This window comes from Tripterygium wilfordii, chromosome 20, assembly GCF_013401445.1.
Source record: "Tripterygium wilfordii isolate XIE 37 chromosome 20, ASM1340144v1, whole genome shotgun sequence".
Classification (NCBI taxonomy): Eukaryota; Viridiplantae; Streptophyta; class Magnoliopsida; order Celastrales; family Celastraceae; genus Tripterygium; species Tripterygium wilfordii.
Window position 1 is genome coordinate 123,860 of NC_052251.1, and position 23,612 is coordinate 147,471.

Consider the following 23,612-nt stretch of genomic DNA (forward strand, 5'->3'; position numbering starts at 1 on the left):
ATTTGACTAATTAACATTTTCAGTTTTGATATAAAAATTCTAATATACGTAAGTTAATTTTAATAATAAATTATATTTATTAAATTAACTTTAATAACAAAATGAAAAAAAATGATTAAAAATTTATTATTAAATTCAAGATAATACTTTTGTCAACAGTTATTTCGTTAGCGTCAGCTTTTAATTCACCAAACACCTCACATCATATTTCACAGCTTTAAGCTCAGCTTTTTTTCTACAACATTTCCGCTAACATTGAAAATCAAACTTTCTACTCTACCAAACGGAGCCAAGTCAATTCTCATCGATAATGTTCTTTTTGTACACCAAATGCATTTCTTTGATGGAAAATTTACACTTTTGATTGAACTAAAATCGTTGGAGAGTATCCTATGCAATTGAGTCTTGTCAGCAACAACCCTTTTTATGTTTTCCTGTTATGTTGTCAGTGCTCGGTTTATTATGGTGGTGTTTTTTTTGGATGTTTTCTTCGGACATTCAGTTCCATGCATTTGATTAATCGTTCATTTGCTTTGTTGTTGGTTTCTTTTCTTCTTCTTTTTTCCTTTTATGTAGTCCTTTTTTCTTGATTGCTTTGTTCGTATTTGTTTCAGGGAATATTGGCTTTTGATTTACCATTTGTCCTTCTTTGGTGTTATCCTTATTGAGCATAATGTTAGGCAATCTTACTTTTCTTTGCTCTTCTTTTTTTGTTTCTTTTTAGCATCTTTGTTTATATTGCGTTACTGTGTGTAGGAAAAGATTTAGAAAGATAATACAGTAAATGTGGGAATAGGAACTTTGTGAAATGAAATTATAGGTGACTAAAGTATAGATCAATGATGGATTAATTGGAGGCCAAAAAGACCCGGTAAATTATAGGAGATTTGAATGTTTGAACGAGAAAAGAGAGAATCTAGGTCTCTCCATTCACATCCAGCCACTACGAACATGGACCTATTTTTTACTACATGGGTTCAAGGTTCATGAGTGAATTTTATTTAAAACTGTATACAAAATAACGGATTAGAAGTTTTCGATGGGTAATATATTGTTAGATTACATGGACAAGAAAACATAGCAAAGATTCAAATATTACGGGCTTCCCTCAAAAATCTATATTGTAAAGTATGAAAGTGACTTGATGTGACTTCAAATGAAATGAACATTCCATCAGGTAATTCTACTTTCCTTGATTGCTTCTTTGATTTAGTTTGTAGCTTAACATGTTAAATAGGTTGTATTTAAATGACTGATGGTAAAAATGATTTGTTGTTTTTATGGAAAGGTTTGTCAAATTACTATATTTATTGTATTTGGTTGTGTTCTTGATGCATTAATTTTGATCTTCAAATTTGAGGTTGTTGATCATGACTTCTTTCTTTGTTTTTTTATTTGTTGGAATCGAGAGTTGGGAAGATGATTTTTGTGAATGGTAATCGATCTTTTGTCTTGGTTTTGTCTCATGGATCTCGCAGCTCCGTCAATCCACGGAACCACAAGAGATGCCTTTGGATTGAAGATAGTGAATACGGTTTTATACATCAACCATGGTCCGGAATTTATGATGTGAGTCAGTTTATGTTTTATTGTTCTCTTCTCACTTTTAGTCTCAAGCTACAGAAAAAAGAAAAACTCATACTTTGAAAGTAACAGACCCTCTAGAGCGAAAGTGGAAAAGAAACATAGGAGAACAACTGTAAAAAAATAACAGTATCGATATAAGAAGAGAAATTTGTGATTTCATAGATGGCGAAAAAAATCAGAGTTGAGTTCATCAAGGACATCATCTTTTTTGGGATTTTAAAATTTTTTGGGAGGGTGAAACGCGATAAAAAGAGTGGAAATTGTGAATTTAATTGGCTAATTGAGTTGAAAAGTATTAGGACTTCAGGAAGGAAATTGTGAATTTAGTTGACTAATTGAGTTCATCAAGGACATCATTTTCACTCTTGCAATCTAAATTAAAAATAGTGGAAATTAAGTGCAAACAATGCACGCCAATGTTTATTTAGGTACGATTGTCACATGTAATTTTCATTTTAAGTATATATTGTTCTCATAAGTCGGTCTATTTGTGTATAAATTTGCTCTCCCTGTTTTTGTGCATCTGGACATGATTATCTTCTTAAATTTGGTTGAGGAGGATATTTAAATTGAAGAATAATTAGTACGTATAATTCAGTAATTGGTGTTATCCAGTTAATATGGACAATGAACTGATAAAGATCAGCAGTAGCCAATATGGTCAGCAGTCAGTGAAAGTTAAGAGGTCAAATGGTTTAAATTTGTCTGGAAGACAGGAATGAAATCTGTACGTGTCTTGCCATTTACATCCAGCCACACACAGCAAGGTAAAAGAATACTACAGTAAATAACATTCTATTTGTCTTGCAAATGAGTAAGGTATTGTTAGTGTTGTTGAACTGTAAATAGATTGACTGGTGAATATGCTTTGCAGTTTGCTTGCTCTTTGGAGTTAAAATATATTGCTTGCTCAATTTGTTTTGGCGGTGTTAGTTTTTCATTAATTTTAGGTGGTCCTTATTTCAATAATTTGCTGTTTCTTTCTGCTGATGGAGATTTACTGTAAGGTTTGTGGCCTATTTGGTGGTTGGCAATGCAGGGATGTAGAAATAAGTGGTGGATGTCTTGGTGGCAGGGATGTAGAAATAGGCGGTGGATGTTTTTTGGAATGTGTTTTTTTTCCCTCTTATAAGATCCTAGACAGTACCAGTTTAAGACTCTCATGTTGTGGTGTTGGTTTTGATGTCTTGAATTGGGTGATGAGAATGGTAATAGGTTAGAGATTATTTTATGCGTTTTGTCGGCATTTGTAATCAGTTCGATTGGTTAGAGTTGAGCCCCTATCATTTGTTTCAAATTAAATGTGGCAACGTTTCCGATCACGATTTACTTTTGGAACCATTTAGTATTTTAGTGGTTTACTTTTAAGCTATGATCTGGTTAGGGATCAGGATTATGTGCTAATTGGTTATTATGGTTTATTTATCGCTTTTTTTTAAAAAAAAATTACATCTCAGTACCCTAAATTAAGTTCACATGATATCATGTGTGCATTGTCTAGAGAGCATTTGAGCTGCGCCGATGATGCTAGTGATCTGTTAAAGCGGAAAAGATTCAGACAGAGATAGCATGTACTCCTTATTTATATCCAAAATATGTATCCAGTTGTTTGAACCCTGAAATGTAGAGCTTGCACCCGATTTATTTAACTCTTCATTTTGAACCATACCGATAGAGAGACCAATAGATCTTAGAAGAGAGGGCACCAAGGTTGCTTTTAAAACCTCCCAGGCACATGCTTGTTAATAACATCTAAAAATTATTCAAAACTCTTGAGTTTTTTTTTTAAGAAAAAAGCAAAGCAAGAAACAAGGTAGATAGTAAGCAACAATTTTACAGGCAAGTGTAAAAGAAATCCCAAGACATATCAACTAAAGCACTCTAACCAGGTTAAGAATTTCGCGATCAACTGCACGAACCATCTTCATTAGTGGAATAAAACATCCCCACAAAAAAGGACTGCAAAGCACCATGGTTAGTCCCTGGAGAAAGCATAATTAGTAAACATATTGAAAGTGTGTTTAAACTCAAGAAAATATGCGTGCATTTGAGAGAGATGGAAAACAAGACAACATAGAGCCAGACACACACGCACACACAGATCATAGCACCAGGAGTACCGTTTACATCTTAACAACCCACTCTGTCGCAATGGATTAATACCGACAGAGAGAGGAAACTGATTGGAAATATTAAGGGGAGCGGGGGGGCACCACTATTTAACCAATCCCGCTGTTGTCCTTGGCCCAAAATTTATTTGGTTGGGTACATTAGGACTCCTTATGTCCGGCTCATGACGTAGATTTTGTCTGCATCAACCAGATGCAAGATGCTCCCATCAAGTAACCTTATAAAAGTTGGTGGTGAACTTTGCATTCATGAGATTGACAAACAGTTTCTCACATAGATATGCATATGTAAACAACAAAAAAGATTGAAAATGGAATCTTTTTCTATTTCATTCAAAATGCATAAATATAGACGCAACAAATAAAAAAAAAAATCATGTTCCTATGAGTCCATGACGCAATGCTTTCACATAAATTGAAGGGGAAAAAAGGAATTACAATGATTTTTACCAGAATCAGTGGTTTAACTCACCAAGTTTCTTTAAGAGATGACAAAGCCAGATGGTGGCGCCGATCAGAGTGGATATTCTCGTCCTTGATAAAATCCTAAGTGAATCAAGCAGATCCAAATCATTACTTCAATTAAGTCACACAGTTTATGTAGCAAATCAAACTAGGCAAAAGAAAACTACTCTTCTTCTTTTTTTTGAACAAAAGGTTCAAGTTTATGCTTATGATATTGTCAAAGAAAAATCCGACCTAGCCACTCAAATAATTGTTTTTCAAAAACCGAACAAACAAAATGAATTCTTCTAAAAACCGAACTTCCCTCAAATTAGTTTTGATGAGGTAAAGGCAATACAGTATTAATCAATGCATGGAGAAGCGATTCGAAAAGCCGCAATGGAGATGACTCCGTCGTCGCCAAAATAGAATCTCACATTGGCGGAATAGCCACCGGCGGTACTTGTTGAAAGCTGTTTGAGAGTGAAGATGCTAAAGAAGCCATCGAATTGCTCTCCATAGTCCATACTACACGTATATCGCAGAGAGCACCGACGCCTGTTGAATTTGCAGATCGAATGATAAACCCTGTTCGATTAAATCCTCGCTTCTTCTGCATGCGCGGCTGTTCACTTCTTTTTTTGTATTTCTAATTTTCTGCGCGGCTGAGGCTGTTCACTCCTTTATTTGCTGTATTTCCTTTAATTAGAAAAACAAAACAAAATATAACAATAAATAAAATGGATGTTATTACTTATTACTTGCTTGCTGACATCAAATAGGCCAGTGACAAATCTTGATCTTGTACACACGAACGGAGCTGCGCAAGAGTTGGTCTAAAGGAAACCAGCAAACTCACCAACGAAATGCAAAACCCGTTGTCACTCTCGCGGTATTATTTTCTCTCTCTCGTTCAGTCTAATAGGTACTGTCGCCCTCCCTTTATCTCCTCAACTTACTTTCGGTTTGGATGCCTAGAAAACACATCAGTTAAAAATTTAACATTTTTATGCAGTTGGGTTTTGGTTACGGTATGGAATTATTGATTTCTCTGTTTCTACGAGGTTTGATTGGATTTGGGTGGAGTGATGGAGGGTTTTTCTCGGCGCCTTTCATCTTCAATGCTGATGGAAGTGAGAAACCACTGTACTGGAAGGCCACGAATCCCACTTTATCGCCTCCGCATCTTCATGGTTAGGAATTTTCCAAAAGCATGATTTTTCTTGAGACAAATGGCGCCTAGCATTGCTTAATATATCTATAAAAAAGAATACTCCTAAAGTTCTAATGAGAGAAGGAAAAATTAAAACTCTCTCCTAATAACAGCAATCATACAGGGCAATTTTGTATGGTTCATTGGCTATTACATGATGCTTAGAAATTGATAACTCAATACTTCAATGTTCCAATTGTCTTAGGGCCAGAAAGAATGTCTAATAACTTGAAATGCCCCATGATTGTCTCTTGGCAGATTTCCCAGTTTCACACGCAGTGTCTACAAAAGAGACCATGCTTTAATAACACCCGAAAGTCATGTATTTAGCCCTTTGCCCGACTGGTACCATAACTTTTCATCTCAATTTTATCTTTCTTAGAACTGAATTTGTTTGCTGGTATAATCACCTATCCTTGTTTGCAGGACAAACACATTGGGAGCATATTTAATCTCTCCTGCAAGGGGTGCACTTTTTGCATGTACCTGGCAAAGATGCAAGGTTCCAGTCATATTTGAGCTCTTAAATACTATTTTTGTAGCCAAATCGAGCTTGTGATTTGTCAAGGCATAGCATGAAGATGTCTTTAAGACCCCAACTGCTGCAGACTTATCATTTTTGGTGTCTTGTTAGTCAAACTATCATTTGCTTATTGTTTAGGTGTTGATGTCAAGATACTCTTATGAGTGACAAGAAAGTCTTTTTTCCTCTTAGGTATGCCAGTCTGGGAAATCATATTTCTGAGTTTATTCTTGGTTCATACTCTTTCTTCTAAAATTTTAGATGCTTTTTTCTAGGGATGATTTTCCCCTTTTAGTTTCACCTTTCCAAGTTTGAGTCCTAGAATATTGAGAAAGAGACTTGCTTTTGTTTGTCTTTGGGTCTTCATGAATCAGCGTGTGAAAAATTCAATAGCCATGAGTCATCTTTACATTTTAATATATTTCTTCTGACAATTAGTTCGAAATTTGCTATTGAAAACCTAAAAGTGATGGATATTCCTGGCAGATCTTTATGATGATTTCCCGGTTTTCTATATTTAGAGAACATGCATGAGGTATGTGTCCATACTTCGTATAGTAACCAAATTATTTCCGTTTGTTGTTAACAGGTGTTCCAGCTAAGAAAACTTCTTCGTCAATCAGTGCCTTATAATTTCAACATCCATATGAGCCAAATTTTCTGTTTCAAAGTTCAATTTTTCTATTTTAAGTAGTTCATTAATCATTATCATTGACTACATGTTTACATGTGCCTAACACTAAATGAAGGTTAATCCTATAACATTTCGACCTTTGGATCTGAATGAGATGCTTTAAAGTGTTTCTATGATAAGCTGCAAACCGCAATCTCCTATTGGCTATGAATTGTTAGCAGTTTTGATATGCTACCAAAGTTAATTAGTTACTCACAATCATTGAACTTTTATCCCCCTTGGTTGATAGACAATCGAGGTTTGAATGAAGATTGAAAGGATACCCATATAGCTGCACTCCTAATCACATTATATGTGGAAATGTGTCCTTGTAGCTATGCTTATTGATGATTTCTTAATTGGTGTCTAAGCTGAATCACAGCAGGCTCAAGATGGAGGAATCTGAGGAATCTAAGTTCATAAAGTGAATTTAGGGACTAGCTGCGCTAATCCACTATTTAATGTGATTGCCATAACCTCCTATTTCATACTGACCTCTATTTTCATGCATTAAACAATAAGATAATTGCCTTCTCGTCGAATTTTTGTTGTCATTGGTTAAGTAAGGGATCATATAATCTTTCAACTAAAGAATTGAAATTGGAGAGGATACCTTGTTTTGAACTAATGGTTCTCCCCCTTTCTGGCAGATCACGAATTTTCAACCGGGAAAATTCCTAAATGTTAAGGTATGCTTTCCTATTTTGTGCTAATGTAAATACTCTCTCATTCGGAACCTCGATTATGGAAGTATTTGATGTTTAAAGGCAACTGCGGTTGAAGTTGTTGATGTCAAACATTTTTTTGTGAGAAGTATTTGCTCTCTTTATTAGGATTTGTTGTTCTTTGGACGATTTTGGTACACATGTTAGCTTCTTGAGGATGTTTTCCCTTTAAACTTGTAAGAGGGAAATCATACAGATGAAAAGACTATATCATGCATTTGGCCTTGTGCTTTTGCAGGTTCATTATAATCAGCATGGGTTGTTACTTTTAGATGGACGGGATATATCACTTGGGTGACAGCTGGTAAGAGTTTTATTCCGGATTTAGATTGCATGGAAGCTTTGAGGTGCAGACATGCAGCTACTGTTTGAAGTTGTTTGCTCAATTGTTTAGTATCTATGTCCATGTTATGGTTTTCTCGTAGGATAAAGCATTTATTGATGGTTATATCCTAGGAAAGATCCAAATCTCCAATGCAAATGCAACTCATACTCTTGCTGGAATTTCCGTGGACCTAGGTCCTAGGATCGCGGTTTTGTTTCTTTTCTTCATTTTTGCATTTCTTGGAAGTGTATGAGCTTTTCAAGGTGTATATATGTCTGTTTTTTTGAGAATATCCATAGAAAATCTACTTATTACTGTTTACCCTTTCTCTTGGTTCATTTTCTTGCTTCCTATACAGATGTGCATATTTGTATGCCTTACTTGTTGATTTTGATTGTACTGAGTCCATGTAGTATTTGCATGGTTCATGAACTGGAATTAAGCTGTTGCTCAATGCTAAAATATTGTGTATTCAACACTGTAGAGTGTAGATTGGCCTTCTTTCCAGCAGCATCGCTTATAACTTCTCTAATGTCCGTCTTTGTGACATGATTGTACTTGTTTTCATCAGGTACCCAGTCCAAGTGGGTGATGTGATTTCACTGATTTGGACGGCGCCATTTGTACCACAATGGTGAGCCCTTTTCTGTAAAGAATCTGATGAAATTTGCATAAATATACTCTGTAATGAGATTGCCAATTATCTCGCTTTTAGGTATGCTGCCCTGCGTAAAACTCGATGTCGGTAGTCACTATACCAAGACGTAAACAGAAATCCGCTGTAATTACACAATGCATGAAATCTGGCCGCAAAGCTTATTGACGTGATGAGGCAACACCAGATATAGATATACTTGAGAAGGAAAGGACAAGATTGTGTCAATGGTGACAAATCCATGCTATAGTTTTATAATTTCGGAAAACCAATCCTATGGGACTTGCCAACGTTGTATGAATAGATTTGTGCAATTCATTTGTTTAATGGGGAAAGCCATATTCCAATTTGTTGGACTAGCAAACTTACCCTGCTAAAAGGTGAGACTCTATTGGCTGTGTAAATCCTGCGAGTCTCCGATACAGCGTTAGAGGTGGTGGTCATGTAAGTAGTCATGTGGATCTATGTAGCAGCATCTGATACAATTTAAAGGTTTTAGAAATTGATAGTGGTATCTGTTGAAAAATGTTATTTTCCCTTCGTTTAAGCAACTTTTGAAAAGATGACATGTTTTATATGGATTCCTCCCAAGTTTGACGCTCAAGTATCCCTAAAATCTGGCGAAAAGAGACGCAAATCCACGTTATTTTATGTATAAACACTTGGTTGGAAGTTGGAAATGGGTTGGAATTTTGAAGAATGATTACAATATTTCAAAAGCTAACACCAGCAGTACATGGTTCCAATTCAGCTGGGCAGACAAGCCAATGACACTCATGATTAATTACTAGTCTTTCTCTTCATGGTGAGGCACATACAGGATTTTGGAATCTCCTTTTAACCTATATTTATCAATATTATCATCATCACTTGTGTTCAACCTTTCAAAGGCCAACACCCTTGCAGCCCTACAGCATCATATCATTTGGAGAATAGATTATACAACGTTTGGTTAGGAGATTTACAAGTGGCTCTTGATAGACCACCTAGGAAGTAGGAATAACATCACGTTGTGACCCCCCACCCCCACCATTAAAATCCTACAATCACAATGTGATAGTGATAGAGAAAAGACCACCAATAACTTTATTCTTTTCTTTGTTATGGAAAAAAAAAAAATTCCCTTCCAATTAGTTTTGCTTCATTGATTTTCTGCAACTTTGAATATATAGTGAAATGATAATGGCAGAAAATGAGACTTTTTAGTCATATTCTGCAACTATGAATAATTGCTTCTTGCTAGTTAGTTATTTTCTCGCAACTGCATTGAGTACACATTTTTATGTTGGTAAAGTCTACTATATTTTGTTCCAACCAAACCAACATTGTCAGCTTTGGGAAGCTTGTTTTTTGAATGTGTAAAAGGTGGAGAGGAGAGGAGAGAGAGCCTTTTGGACTAAAGTTGAAGGAATAAGATCAGACCAATTCTTTATGGTTTGAATCATTACAAACTTCACCTATTCATGATATCTACAATTCAATATAACTAGATTCCTGGTACATTGATCTGGTTAAGGTTATGTTATGGTCATCAAACAAATCTGGTTCTATCATTCCAACACCTCCTCTATTGCATTCTACAACTAATGATTGAAAATCCTTATCATCAGTCTCAATCATATCTCAGTACGTAGCACAAATACTTGCCACAACTACGGGGTCTGAAACAAAAAAAAGAAAAAAAAAAGGAAGATATATGCAGCTTTATCCTCGCATCGCAAACGCAAAGATTTCTTACAATCGAAAAAAAAAAAAACACCTCGATTCGCACCTACAAACAATTGATGGTTGCAGTAGGAGCAAACCACCGGTGAAAATCCTCTAGCTGTTTTCAAGAGAACAACATTCATGTGGATTCCTAGAAATTAAAAGTCACTACTTTAAAAGCAAATATGAAATTTGACATCATCAGGACAATAGATGAAAAGGCGCCAACCCCACATTATGTTGGGTGTGCTAGCTCCAACTGAACTTTATCAAGTGTATTCCATAAAAAAGATTTCAGAACTAGCTAGGCCTTAATGGTGTTCAAGAATGGACAATAAAGCAAGAAAGAATCCGAAGAAAGATCTTCTTCATACTTGAATGAATTAGTTCAAGTAGCAAATTTTTTATGGGCGCCATAGAAGGTCATGACTTGATGAATGCCAAAAGACACCAACTAGCGTGTGATATTCCTGCTTTATGGTTTCCAGCTTCAAAAACATTGCCTTGTATTCATATATATTTGTATTGCTTAAGGTTTTGTCCTTCTTGTTGGCATTTGAAGTTTTGTAAGGACAAGATAAGAGAGTGATGGATCATTCAAAGCATGAAACACTCATAAACCCTTCATTTAATTACTTTTAAGTAAAAAAAGCATGGCATGCAGAAAAGACATGAAGATCACTTTTCATTGGTGATGTTACATATGTGAGGCAGAAAGTATACAATATTGGGTTGGCCATGAATCATGCCAGAGCCCAGAGCAGTTTTCAATCAACTTGCTTTTTATTTATGATACAAAATCCATAGGTTTCTTTACAATGATGGCAGACCATCTTTATAAATTACATTAAAATTAGAAAGAAAACATTTCGATTAGCAAAGGAAAATCCACACAGCCCATTTCGTATTGGTAAATTCAATCTTTGTCCTACTTTCCATGTCACTTTCGGTTGGTTTTATATGGTAGTCATGGTTTTTACTGTAACTAAACTCCATTTTCTTGTAGTTTTTCAACTTCACTTTTGGGGTTTGCTCAAGTGGCTGGAAAATGTAATCTTAAAAGCCAATAACAGCATAATAACAAACAAGAAAAAAACAAGAGAAGAAGAAACAAAAAGATAAAAGTAAAAAAATCTCACAAGGTGAAATGCTGTCATGGTGTCTAGAGAGCTTCCACTATGTCAAGATGACTTATAAAATTTGAACTCTGCTATTACTCATGGATCCACAAGTGCTACTATCCAAAAGAGGAAAGTATATAGATTCCAGATGACATAATTACATGGCTAATATGGTTGGCAGTTGATGGAAATGATGAGGATCTCCATTAGTCTGCTTATTTCTCATATCAAGGATTTTTAACCCATCAGAAACATCATGTCATACACACATACAAATGACTCTGCTAAAAATGGTTGTGCGATTTCAACTTGCTATTCATTTCAATCCTTCAACTTTGGCTTTTGCTTAGTAATAAATGAATAGCTAGGCAATGAAGCTACAATCATTTCCCTTAACAAGTGGTGTCATTATCTTGTATAGAATAAGAGAACATGAGTGTGATGATAATGTGAAAGGTTTCTTAATGCCTTTAACCATGCTATGGCTGGAAGGCATAATGGGTATGCATGCTTGTTTAGTGCACATAAATGTGACCTTAAAGGATATCTTTCTTGGTGCATGCCTGCAGAAAGGAGGGTACTTTTCCTTTGATGGAAAGGCCTATTCTCTAGCTAGGGAAATTAATTAGGTCATGTGGTCATAGTTCATGATCTTAGGATAATGATTCATTTTAGTGGGAGACTAGATATATGAAGAATTTCATTAGCTTAGATGAATGCCAATGACTCACTAGGTTGGTGCCTTGTATGGATTGCTTCCACAATCAACAGCTAAACAATTATAACAACTTCTGGGCTTAATCAGAGGACAAGTTTCTCAATCTATAAGTCGATTCTTCATTTTAAAAAAATTAAGGAAAAGGCAAGTTTTCCCTCTTCTCGCTCTTTTCCCTCTTCTCCTTTCGTTTCTCGGTCTTTTTGCCACTAAGATTGTCTCATCTGATATACAAAACAGAGAACTTTTCACATATGACAAGACCAAGGTTCCATTGGCATAAGATATTAAAACGGACATATCTAATGTAATAGATACTGTTGCAACACTCACTAAAGGAGTGAGAGGTGTAGAATGAGGTCAATGGAAATTAATAAATGTATAATGACCCACTTAGAAATGGAAAAGAAAATCAAAAGCAAAAGGCCTCAGGAATGCCTCTTATTCTTACAACCTTCCTGAGTGCAACTTAACTACCAATCAAATTGAAAAGCACATAAATATGATAAAATAACAGAAAATTTTCCACTCACTTAATGCTTCCCCTTAATATTCAGTTATGTGAATATGCTCACTACTGTATGACTAGTTTAAATAATAAACCCAATCTTAATGGCTCCAAATCTGTCCAATCTCTCTATGTATGGCTATTATAGATGCTTTAGACTGTTGACGCTTAATGGTTAACTGTAATTTGGACTTTTTAAAAGAAATGGACGTTTATTGCCACTTTTCTGGACCCAATATTATCAGTGAAAGTCAAATAATTGTCATGTATACACCAAGTTGCAGAAACACTTATATATGAAGTCAGCTAGTTCTCAATTTTCCTTTTGGTTAATTTACTGTTATGATCAACAGAGTTTGTAGTAATCATTTTGACCTCACAACCGCAGTAAGGCATTAGCACTAACCCACTTGATCAATGCTCAATTTGAACCCTAGAAACCTTGCTATATTTTAGCTGTTCATTCATGAGTATTTTGAAGAGATTTTGATGTTCAATGAGAATTGATTGTTTGTTCATATAGAGCCAGCCACATCATGACTCTGTTTTTAATTTTTTTTTTTTTGTAGAAAATTAATGTCAGTGGTTCTAAGAAGCAGCCTTCCTTAGAAATACTTGCAAGAATAGGCAAAGGCAAAAAGGAAGTGCCTTGAGAAGCTACCTGCTTAAAAATCATTACATAATATTGAGTTTTAGCAGACAATATCCACTGCAAGATCAGTTTCATGATTTCACTTTGGAAAACAACAAGATTAAGCATTTCAATTCAGAAAACTATTGATTAGTACAACAGACTTTTCACATTGTAGGTCTTGATAGCCCCTACACTGCATAGAAATGAAATCCAAGTAGATTTTGCCAGCAAAATAAGGTCTAATGGATGTAAAACAGCCAAGACTCCCATTCTGACATGAGGATATGGAATTAAGAGGACCATGGACCACTCAATGACAACCCAAAATTCTCATGGCACTATATATTCCTTTCAAATCATCAAAAAGATAAAAATCTTATTGATGCCAATAATACTGTATATAAGTATTATTGGTGACGACAATCAATTGGATTTGGACCTAATTATCAGCTAGGTCACTATACATCAAGATTAAGATCTCTCTTCCTTATCTTTAATTTGAATGGATGGTTTGGATATTGGATTTGATTCTAATCAAACATAAAGGAATTGTGCCTTTTTGACTTGATTGGTGCTCATAAGATGGTTCTGGCGCAGCATCAGACCCCCCCCCCCCCCCTCAAAAAAAAAAAAACAGATAGACCACTTTGTGACTTTTAATGAAAATTCTTCTTCTTTTATGCTTTTTAACTGTTAACTACTATAACTAATTCTCACCCAATCTTTCCTTTTATTGATAGTTACATAAAGCCATTTTGGGCGGCTAGTGAAAAGGATCTTCAGCACCTTTCCAATGGATGGTATATGATGAGTTTCTTTATTAGTAAAAGACTCACTTGATGCTACGACTTAGAAATCTGCATAGATATGCTTCACAAATGCTAAGGTATATACTTCTTACTAGGTAGACTGAAAAATAAACATATTAATCCAAAACTATATAGCTAGACCACTTGCAGACTCAGACAAATGATGTTTGAGATTACTTAAGTTTATATTATCAGTTAACCGGCCATGCTTATTATAACAAGAGTATCAAGAATTTGCTATATACGTATAAATGACCCTAATTTTTATATGCAGTATAATCTCATCATTGTTACTCTGGTATGTGACTAACTATATATCGACTGAATTGTTCTGCTATTACTTAAAATAAACTTTAATATATTTAACATAGTTTGAGGAATCTCAGCTATGAAGGTAAGGCAATCAAGCAAGAAATGAATCAATCCTTATCCTTTGCTCCTTTTTTGTTAGTTTTTGAAAAAGAAATGAATTATGGATCCATGTTATCGCACTTACAGCTCTGAAATCTAGATAATCCGGAGTCAAAAGCACTAGAAATGTATTGATACAGAGGAACTGCTATATTCTGTACTGAGGAATCAAGTCCAAACGTTCTTGAAAATCTTTAAAACATTGCTTTTACCAAAATGTGCCTGTGGGATGCTTTGTCACATCTTTTCAAAGTTCATAGAGGAAATTCCAAAAGAATAGGGTCAAAGGATCCCCCTTCCCAACTAATATTATGATTCATTAATAATCAAAATGGATAAGCCTTTTTGCATGCCTGTTTGAAGAACCCCTTTGGTGGGTCTTGGCCTCTTGGGGCCTTAAAAAGCTGTGGCTGTTAGTGAGTGAGAAAAGGCTACTTTTGTCTTTTTAATTGCCAAACCAAGGACATCTATGTATTTTCCACAAAGCATCAATATATCCTCCTCTTAACCAAACGCATATAGAAACCCTTTCCTTATGCTTCACTTCATGGAAATTAAACCAAGACAGAAACACCACACCACCAGTTCTTTTTTCACAAACATGACTACCAATGTTAACCAATCTGCACCCAACAATTTTTCCTTCTCAAGATATCTCAAATCTCTCTCCCAAACTCCTCACAGGCTTAGAAAGAGAATGCTAGCAACGTGGACACCAGACCAAGAGCTCAATCAAGTGAGGCTAAGGTCTGGTGCTGACATGAAGAGGAAACTCAAGTGGTATGACCTGATAGCCCTTGGTATAGGTGGAATGCTTGGTGTGGGAGTGTTTGTTACTACAGGTCCTGTGGCCCTTGAAAATTCTGGCCCTTCAGTTTTCATATCTTATATCATTGCCGGAATATCAGCACTGCTTTCCTCTCTGTGTTACACTGAATTTGCAGTCCAGATTCCTGTCGCTGGAGGCGCCTTTAGTTATCTAAGAGTGACATTTGGTACATAACAAAAACACTAGAGTTCTTACAATTTCAAATACCATTCTCTCATCAATTCTGAATTATTATTTTTTTTTAATGAAATGGAACAGGAGAGTTTGTGGGGTACTTTGCTGGGGCAAACATACTGATGGAGTATGTTTTGTCCAACGCAGCAGTGGCAAGAAGTTTTACAGACTATCTGTGTCGCGCTGTTGGAGAAAACAATTCCAATTCATGGAGGGTTGAAGTGGATGGTTTAGTAAAAGGTTACAATATGTTAGATATCCCTGCTGTTGCTCTTATTATTCTTCTCACTCTCTGTCTTTGCCACAGGTTTGTTTTACATATATTCTTTTACTTAATTTTATAGCTCTACTTTGTTGTATTCACGCACATTTATTTCTCTCAGTGTATATTTCTGTCTTTTTGGGTCTTGGTGGAGGAAGATTTGTGCTACTAGATTAATTTTGCTATGACAAGGGTCAATAGCAATAAGTAGTGTTGTTGATATATTTTTCTTTTGTTTGTTTTAAGTGGGATTTTGAAAGTGATGGATGATATTCCTTTTGCAGTACAAAGGAGAGCTCGATACTGAACCTGATAATGACAGTGTTTCATGTGATTTTCTTTGGATTCATTATTATTGCTGGGTTCCACAGTGGAAGTGTTGAGAACTTGGTAAAGCCGGGAGGGATTGCACCTTTTGGTGTGAAGGGTGTTATTGATGGAGCAGCTATAGTTTACTTTAGCTATATTGGCTATGACTCAGTCTCAACAATGGCTGAAGAGATCCAAACCCCATCCAAAAGCCTTCCTGTGGGCATTGTTGGCGCTGTCCTCATTGTCTCTGCCCTTTATTGCCTCATGGCCTTGGCTTTGTGTGTCATGGTACCCTACAATGAGGTAAATATATTTTGGTGCATCAGTGGGTCCTTCGTAGTGCATATTTTTGTGGCTTATTGGATCGATGTTTTTAAAAATGTTTTATAGATAGCAAAAGAAGCATCATACTCCATGGTTTTTCAAAAGATTGGTTGGGGATGGGCAAGCAATGTTGTTGGTGCTGGAGCAAGCTTGGGAATTGTTGCTTCTCTTCTGGTTGCCATGTTAGGCCAAGCTAGATACCTTTGTGTCATTGGAAGGGCAAGGCTAGTCCCTTTTTGGTTAGCCAAGGTGAATCCCTCCACTGGCACCCCAGTCAATGCCACAATCTTCTTGGGTACGTACTGGTTGATTCTTTTTTAACTTTTTTTCTTTCAGAAAGTTAAGAAATGTCTAAATTAATTTTCATGCTGTAGGGCTTTGCACAGCAACAATTGCGCTCTTCACAGACCTAAGCATTGTGTTTGAGATGATATCAATCAGCACATTATTGGTGTTCTACCTGGTGGCCAATGCTCTTATATACCGTCGATACGTGATCATTAGCAAGAACCCACCATCACACACACTCTTGTACCTCTTGGTCCTCTCATCTTCTGCAATCGGCTTCTCCTTGTCATGGAAACTTGAGCAGCATTTGTGGGGTTTACCAGTATTTGGTGGGTTGATGATAGCGATGACTGGGCTTTTTATCTACATGGTTCCTGAAGGCATGGGGCGATCGAGGGAGGAATGGTCAGTGCCATTGATGCCATGGCCAGCTGCAATATCAATCTTCCTTAGTTTGTTCCTGATGACAACACTAAAACTGCTATCTTTCCAAAGGTTTGCTACATGGGCATGTTTGATAACTATATTCTATGTATTATATGGTGTTCACTCAACTTACCAAGCAGAAGAGATGGAGACGGGTCCTATTGAGATGCAAAACGCCCCAATATCCCCATCAATCCAACAAAGAAAACTAGAAATTCAAGTGCTATAAATAATAATATTAACAAAGACAGTTTTACTTTTACACTTTGTGTTAACTTATTATACCTACTTTCTTTTAAGCAATAATAATAAGCACTCACTCCCCCTTCTTTTGGTTTGTTGGGTCCTAGAAGTAATTGGGCCATCTAGTTGGTAACAAGTCCCATTGGACTCAAGAAAATTTGCTGATTTGACTTGTGACAAAAATTCAAGTACAGGTCCAATTACATAAGGTCAAATACTCCAAGCCCATGCGGGCGTTTAACCTGAGCCCGTAATACAAGTTATACAACAACCATTCCATGACTAAATAAGCTAATAGACAATAGTAATTCCCTTCCAGGCAATCTACTGCATAGTTTCCATCGTCATCTTCATAAATACTTTTCCCAATCGCTTAATTGATGAAACCATCTCACTAACTGCACCCCCTTCCTCTCTTGACAAACACGGCAAGTAACAGAAGACAGAATTTCAAAACAAAAAACGAAAACAATAGGGGGGGTCGGAAAGACATTTGGGAATTGAACCCGACGTGAATCGAACACGCAACCTTCTGATCTGGAGTCAGACGCGCTACCATTGCGCCACGGATCCGATGATGGCGTAGTCTCTCAATTATAAAATATCATTTGTGTATATAATGTGTTTTCATACTCAAACCAAATGGGCTTTTGTGCTTCTATTTAAATGGGTTAGACTTGAGACCCAATTATATTCCCACCATATTGTGCCAAATGAAATGGCATTTAAACATTGAAATTTTTATAAGCCTAGGCCTAGCCGATCATCAGGAATGGAGGAAGGAAGGGATACACTAGTACTGTATTAGATTCTGCATGTTCTTCCTGAGGACATGGAAATTGCGAACAAACTTGCTTAATTGCCCGCTAGGGCGGGTATATCACATATGTATTTGTTAACAAGAAACAATCCAAGTCAGTCATATTGGAATCCTTCCTATCCTACATGATAAACCCCGAATCGTGGATTTTGTTGTTGCTTTTTGTATACAAATCTTCTCTTTTTTTTTTTCTCCTGCATTTGCATGTTGATTTCTTTGAAAATCCCTACAAGCAAAACAATGACGACAAGTGGATTTTTATTTTGTATTTTTGTCATTGTTGATTGAATCAAATGTGGCATGATTTGTTCAAATGTCAACTGCTGTGGCCAAGTTTTCCGGTCTGGCTTTCCACTGAACAATGTCAAAAAACCGAAAACGACGCTGTTTTTAGATTCAGACCGGGTTTACCTTTGAAAACCGTTCTCTTTTTTAAAACGGGTGTGAAAAAACTGTTCAATACTTCAAACTACCCTCCAATTTTCCAATCCCTATAGAATCTACAATCTTAGACATTCCTAGCGGACCCTTCGTACCCGCCGCCGATGGTCCAGTTCCACGAGCATATAGTGACGGACCTCCTCGACGATCCGACAGGGGGCCTGGTGATACTCTCTTCTGGGCTCTCCATTCCGAAACTCCTCTCTTCCCTCCTCCTTCTACACGACCCATCACAAGGAACACTCCTCCTCCTTCAACCCCCAAACCTTTCCTCCCTCAAATCCCATCTTCACCACCTCCTCCCGGACCTCAACATCCCTGAAATCTCCGCCGACCTTCCCCACCACCACCGCCTCTCACTCTACTCCTCTGCTAACGTCTGCTTCGTCACCTCCCGTATTCTAATCGTCGACCTTCTCACGCAAAGAATCCCCACCTCCAAAATTGGGGGTCTTGTTATCCTCCACGCGCATTCCCTCACCGAAACAGCTACAGAGGCCTTCATTGCTCGGATTCTCAAGTCTTTCAACCGTAATGTTTGTATTCGCGCTTTCTCCGATAAGCCCCATGCGATGGTTTCGGGGTTTGCAAAGACGGAGCGGATAATGAAGTCTTTGTACATAAAAAGACTGCACCTTTGGCCGAGGTTTCAGGTGTATGTGTCGCAGGACCTGGAGCGAGACCCGCCAGTGGTGGTGGACGTGAGGGTGCCCATGACCAAATACATGGTGGGGATACAGAAGGCTATTATTGAAGTCATGGATGCTTGCTTGAAGGAGATGAGAAAGACCAATAAGGTTGATGTGGAGGATCTTACGGTAGAGAACGGGTTGTTCAAGTCGTTTGATGAGATTGTAAGGAGGCAGCTGGATCCGATTTGGCATACATTGGGGAAGAAGACGAAGCAACTTGTTTCTGATTTGAAGACCTTGAGAAAGTTGTTGGATTATCTTGTAAGGTAATTGGGATTTTCTTCACCTCTGTTAGCTTGATTCATTTTATTTGTTTGATGTATGTTCCCTATTACAAGTCTGCCAATCTTAAGTAAAGAAATTTCTTCCTCCCACATAGTGTGTTAGCTTCACTTTTGTCACCTTTAAAAGAAATTCTGGGGCTACTTGGTGACCCTCGCGTTTGAATTGTTTTAGTTGCAGTTCAACAAAGTTCATGTAGCTTCATGAATTATATTATGGTAAGAGACCTTTCTGTATTTCAGGTGAATTATGTTTGTTTTGACTAATATGCATTTGGAATCTTAACTGACCTGCCGCTTAAATTCTGCTGGTAATATTTGCTTATGATTGATGTGTTGCTTAAAATCTGCACTGATCTATTGCAACAGCTGACTTGTTAAAGACTCATATTATCTTTTTTGTTGGATTTGTTGTTGGGTAGGTATGATGCTGTGAGTTACTTAAAGTATTTGGATACACTGCGAGTGTCGGAGAGTTTTCGGTCTGTTTGGATATTTGCAGAGTCCAGTTATAAGATTTTTGATTATGCAAAGAAACGGGTTTATCATTTTGTGCGTGCTGATGGTACACAATTAAATGCGCTGAAGAGTAAGAGCGTGACTGGCAGAAAGAGAAAATATAAGGAAGATGGCAATGATAAAGATGGAGGTAAGGCATATATTTATTCTATCATTTAACTCTTTGTTAGGTATCTTCTGAAATTCTTGGTCAAAGGTTCTCAAACCCTTCTGAAAAGAAATATGATTTATAAAGTTTTTCTGACAAGGTTTTGGGTCCATTTTCTTTACATATTTGGCAGCTACTGGTTCTTCATCCGCTACCGAAAGTAATGGGATATTCCTTGAGGAGGTTTTGGAACATACACCAAAGTGGAAGGTGTTACGTGTGAGTGAGTGAGTTCCTTTTTTTGGCTGTCTGATAGACTTGCTTTGCTGATAGTTGTGTTTTCTATTAGTGGACTTTGAATTCACACAGATATATTTATAACTTGGTGATTCATCTCAAGGTAAATTACTCTTTGTGATCTAGCCTCATGTTTTGGCTTCTGTGGCTAAATCCTGCATACAAATTGACATGCATAGTTAGATACATTCCATTCTATTATCTTGATGTGGCAATTTGATTGCAGGAGATTCTCAAAGAGATAGAAGATGGAAGACAAAAGCAAGCTTTGTTGGGGGAAGAAGTTTTGGCTATAGGTGACAATGACGATGGTGGCATTGTGCTAGTAGCATGCAAAGATGAACGCTCATGCATGCAGCTTGAAGAGTGCATCATGAACAGCCCGGAAAAGGTTTCTTTTCTATATCGGATGTTTCTATTTCACTATAGCATATGCTACAGATGTTCTCGACACTTTATTCATGCATGTACACCATAATTTTCCCTACTTCCTTTATGGTGGAAAACTGGATGATAATTGGCAGGTGGAAAAAAAAAGAGTGAAATTGGTGCTTGAGCCTATTTAGATAAAGCTAATAATATTTTCTTTAATGAGAGTATCTGGAGCCTATTATGATTATTGATTAGCTTTAGGGTTTGCTTAGCTTATGTTTTACCTTTTATGAAGGTAATGCGGGCAGAATGGGAAAAGTATTTGCTGAGCAAAGTAGAGCTGCGTGGAAAAGTGGAACAGCACAGCTTGCAACGACCACAGAAAAAGAAACCAAATCCCAAAGGTTTTGGAATTCTTGATGGAGTTGTACCTATATCACCTGCGCAGAATACAGAGGCTAGCAGCATAAATAAGCAAGAACAAGAAGTGCTCTTAGCGGCAGCCACAGAGATAAGAAAACAGGGTAAAAAGGACTATGTTGTTGAAGATTCCTCCCAGCCAAAAGTTGGCACCAGAACGCTTGGAAGAGGAAGGGGAAGAAGGAGCAAAAAGGGTGCCTCAAATGCTGGAGGTCCTGGAAGTGAAGATAATATTGATAACAAGGCAGCTGAACTAGCTACTTCAGCGATCGAGGAGCAAACCGATGCCATTGATCCGGCTGTTGTTACTAATCATAATGAAGGTTCTCTTAAAGCTGCGCCTTTAGAGAAGGGGGTTCTTCGAAAGCATACTCTTGAGTCTGATTCTTCCAGAATCAGAAATGCCAAAGGACTGCCACCTATTCACTTTTATGCCCTAGAGAAGGATCAGCCTATACTGGACATTTTGAAGCCATCTGCGATCATTGTCTACCATCCAGACATGACTTTTGTCAGGGAGATTGAAATCTACAAGGCTGAAAATCCCTCAAAAAGGTTGAAAGTCTATTTTCTATTCTATGAAGCATCTTCTGAGGTTCAAAAGTTTGAGGCAAGTATACGCAAGGAAAATGGAGCATTTGAATCTCTGATCAGGCAGAAGTCCTCGATGATGATCCCTGTTGATCAGGTGTGATATTGGTTACCATTAAAGAATTTGTTTGAGAATCATTTGTTGCTGAAATTTTTTTATTTTGTCTTTTTAAGGTATCTTTCATGTGAAATCCTATTCTTGATCAGATAAGGGTGGGATGACCAAGCATAGACCAGAATCACTGGATAGAAAGTAAAAACATAAGAATATGGGCTTGTAATGTCCACAGATCCAACTATTTTTCGCCCACACTTCTCTCGCCATAATAACCTTTTTTGAGCAAATGTGATTTTCTTTGCTACTCATTCAATTGTTTCCACTAATTCAGTTCTCAGTATTCTACGCAAATTAATAAACAATAACCTCTTTTTTCACTTTCAAAGCTGTGATTCTGGTCTGTGCATAATTATAATGTACTTGCGATGCAGAAATTATTTGTTGGATCTCCTAATGCTTCGTGTGTGGAACTTGTCTTTTAATTTCTAAATTTAATTTAGTTACTAATGTCCATATTTTGTAAATGTCACCTGGTTTTGGTTCAGGATGGGCACTGCTTGGGATTGAATTCTTCATTAGAGCAACAAACTTCAAGTTCCCAAAACTCAATAACCAGGAAGGCGGGTGGAAGAAAGGAAGCTGAGAAGGAAATGCAGGTCCCCAATTTTTTTCCTCGTTCTTTGTGTGAGGTATGATTCATTCGGGATATGCTTAATGCTTGAATTTGTTGATTTTCAGGTCATAGTGGACATGAGAGAGTTCATGAGTAGCCTTCCAAATGTTCTACATCAGAAGGGCATGCGCATAATACCGGTGACATTGGAAGTTGGAGACTATATTCTCTCACCATTTATATGTGTAGAACGAAAGAGTATCCAAGATCTTTTTATGAGTTTCACGTCAGGCCGCCTTTATCATCAAGTGGAAACAATGGTGCGATATTATAGAATACCTGTTCTTCTGATTGAATTTTCACAGGACAAAAGCTTTTCTTTTCTGGTAAGCTGATTTTAATAATTAAAGAAGTTTTGTGTTTATGCTTAATGTTTTTCTGCTTTCATGAATTGACTTTGTGAATTTGCAGTCTGCAGGTGATATCGGTGATGATGTCACTCCAAATAGTATCATATCCAAACTTTCGCTGCTTGTTATACATTTTCCCCGACTTCGAATCATCTGGTCACGCAGTTTGCATGCTACTGCCGAAATATTTGCTTCACTGAAGGCAAACCAAGATGAACCTGATGAGTCGAAGGCAATTAGAGTTGGCGTTCCCTCGGAAGAGGGTATAGTGGAAAATGATGTGAGGTAATATCTCATAATCTTGATTGATTTTTCTCGATATATGCCCTCCTCACCCTTCTACTGCTTCAGGGATTTAATATTTGTTTTTATCACCATTCCCATTTCAGAGCTGAGAACTACAATACATCAGCAGTTGAGTTTCTTAGACGACTTCCTGGAGTGACAGATTCTAACTACAGAGCTATAATGGATGGGTGTAAGAGCTTGGCAGAACTTGCTCTCCTCCCCTTAGACAAGCTAGCTGAACTAATGGGTGGTCAAAAATCTGCTCGGACTCTCAGAGACTTCCTTGATGCCAAGTACCCAACATTGCTATGATGCACCAACTTGCTACTGTAGAATGTACTCGTCATTGTGCAATTCTGTTGCATTCTTAATTTATTCAGCTGTAAATTTAGTTGTTATTTTTTTCAACAGAATGGAATTGCACCATATGTAACATACAATGATCTATTTCTCTATCAATCTATTGCTGATTTGACTTATGGGGTTTCTGTATTATGATCTTTCTTCCAAGTTTCATAAGCAAAACATCATGCAGAGGACAACACATGGAAACAAAGTAAAGATAGACAACATATCATGCAGCAAGGTAAGTAACAGTCATGTACCACCACTTCATAACTATTCTTCTATATCCATAGTTTGGCACAATTTATTTCATTCTCTCTTCTCCAACTACCTGCGAATA

At 37.0% G+C, this 23,612-nt stretch overlaps 2 protein-coding genes, 2 long non-coding RNA genes, 1 other non-coding gene and 1 pseudogene across 8 annotated transcripts; 4 read left to right on the plus strand and 2 right to left on the minus strand.

The window, feature by feature from the left end:
• Nucleotides 1-3,273: 3,273 nt before the first annotated feature.
• Nucleotides 3,274-4,441, minus strand: LOC119986638. Its single transcript, XR_005465307.1, has 2 exons — nt 4,189-4,441; nt 3,274-3,569 (listed from the first exon to the last, which is right to left on the minus strand). It is a non-coding gene; the product is annotated as an uncharacterized LOC119986638 (long non-coding RNA).
• Nucleotides 4,442-4,964: 523 nt separating this feature from the next.
• Nucleotides 4,965-6,134, plus strand: LOC119986637. Of its 4 annotated transcripts, none has more exons than XR_005465304.1 (5): nt 4,968-5,085; nt 5,176-5,353; nt 5,632-5,718; nt 5,800-5,875; nt 6,089-6,134. It is a non-coding gene; the product is annotated as an uncharacterized LOC119986637 (long non-coding RNA). The 4 variants fall into 4 exon arrangements; XR_005465306.1 differs by having other exon boundaries at nt 4,995-5,052; XR_005465305.1 differs by having other exon boundaries at nt 4,965-5,353; nt 5,800-6,002.
• A 288-nt stretch (nt 6,135-6,422) lies between these two features.
• On the plus strand, nt 6,423-8,776 carry LOC119987481 (annotated as a pseudogene).
• Nucleotides 8,777-14,726: 5,950 nt separating this feature from the next.
• On the plus strand, nt 14,727-17,097 carry LOC119987482 (cationic amino acid transporter 6, chloroplastic-like). The gene is made up of 5 exons (XM_038832405.1): nt 14,727-15,174; nt 15,267-15,489; nt 15,729-16,059; nt 16,147-16,375; nt 16,455-17,097. The coding sequence occupies exons 1-5, from the start codon at nt 14,727-14,729 to the stop codon at nt 17,021-17,023; spliced, it is 1,800 nt and encodes a 599-aa protein (XP_038688333.1). The 3' UTR covers nt 17,024-17,097.
• Nucleotides 17,098-17,538: 441 nt separating this feature from the next.
• On the minus strand, nt 17,539-17,610 carry TRNAW-CCA. Its single transcript has one exon. It is a non-coding gene; the product is annotated as a tRNA-Trp (tRNA).
• A 792-nt stretch (nt 17,611-18,402) lies between these two features.
• Nucleotides 18,403-23,406, plus strand: LOC119987233 (DNA repair endonuclease UVH1). Its single transcript, XM_038832087.1, has 9 exons — nt 18,403-19,256; nt 19,694-19,920; nt 20,072-20,157; nt 20,402-20,566; nt 20,843-21,655; nt 22,162-22,272; nt 22,355-22,615; nt 22,701-22,924; nt 23,029-23,406. The coding sequence occupies exons 1-9, from the start codon at nt 18,403-18,405 to the stop codon at nt 23,237-23,239; spliced, it is 2,952 nt and encodes a 983-aa protein (XP_038688015.1). The 3' UTR covers nt 23,240-23,406.
• The last annotated feature ends 206 nt before the right edge of the window (nt 23,407-23,612 follow it).

Bases quoted from the DNA above. Each gene is read 5' to 3' on its own strand.
- LOC119987233 (XM_038832087.1), top strand. From the start codon at position 18,403: ATGGTCCAGTTCCACGAGCATATAGTGACGGACCTCCTCGACGATCCG. The intron at 20,158-20,401 runs GTGAGTGAGTGA...ATTTGATTGCAG, and splicing joins CAAAGTGGAAGGTGTTACGT to GAGATTCTCAAAGAGATAGA. The intron at 22,925-23,028 runs GTAATATCTCAT...TTCCCATTTCAG, and splicing joins ATAGTGGAAAATGATGTGAG to AGCTGAGAACTACAATACAT.
- LOC119987482 (XM_038832405.1), top strand. From the start codon at position 14,727: ATGGAAATTAAACCAAGACAGAAACACCACACCACCAGTTCTTTTTTC. The intron at 15,490-15,728 runs GTTTGTTTTACA...TTCCTTTTGCAG, and splicing joins ACTCTCTGTCTTTGCCACAG to TACAAAGGAGAGCTCGATAC. The intron at 16,060-16,146 runs GTAAATATATTT...AATGTTTTATAG, and splicing joins TCATGGTACCCTACAATGAG to ATAGCAAAAGAAGCATCATA.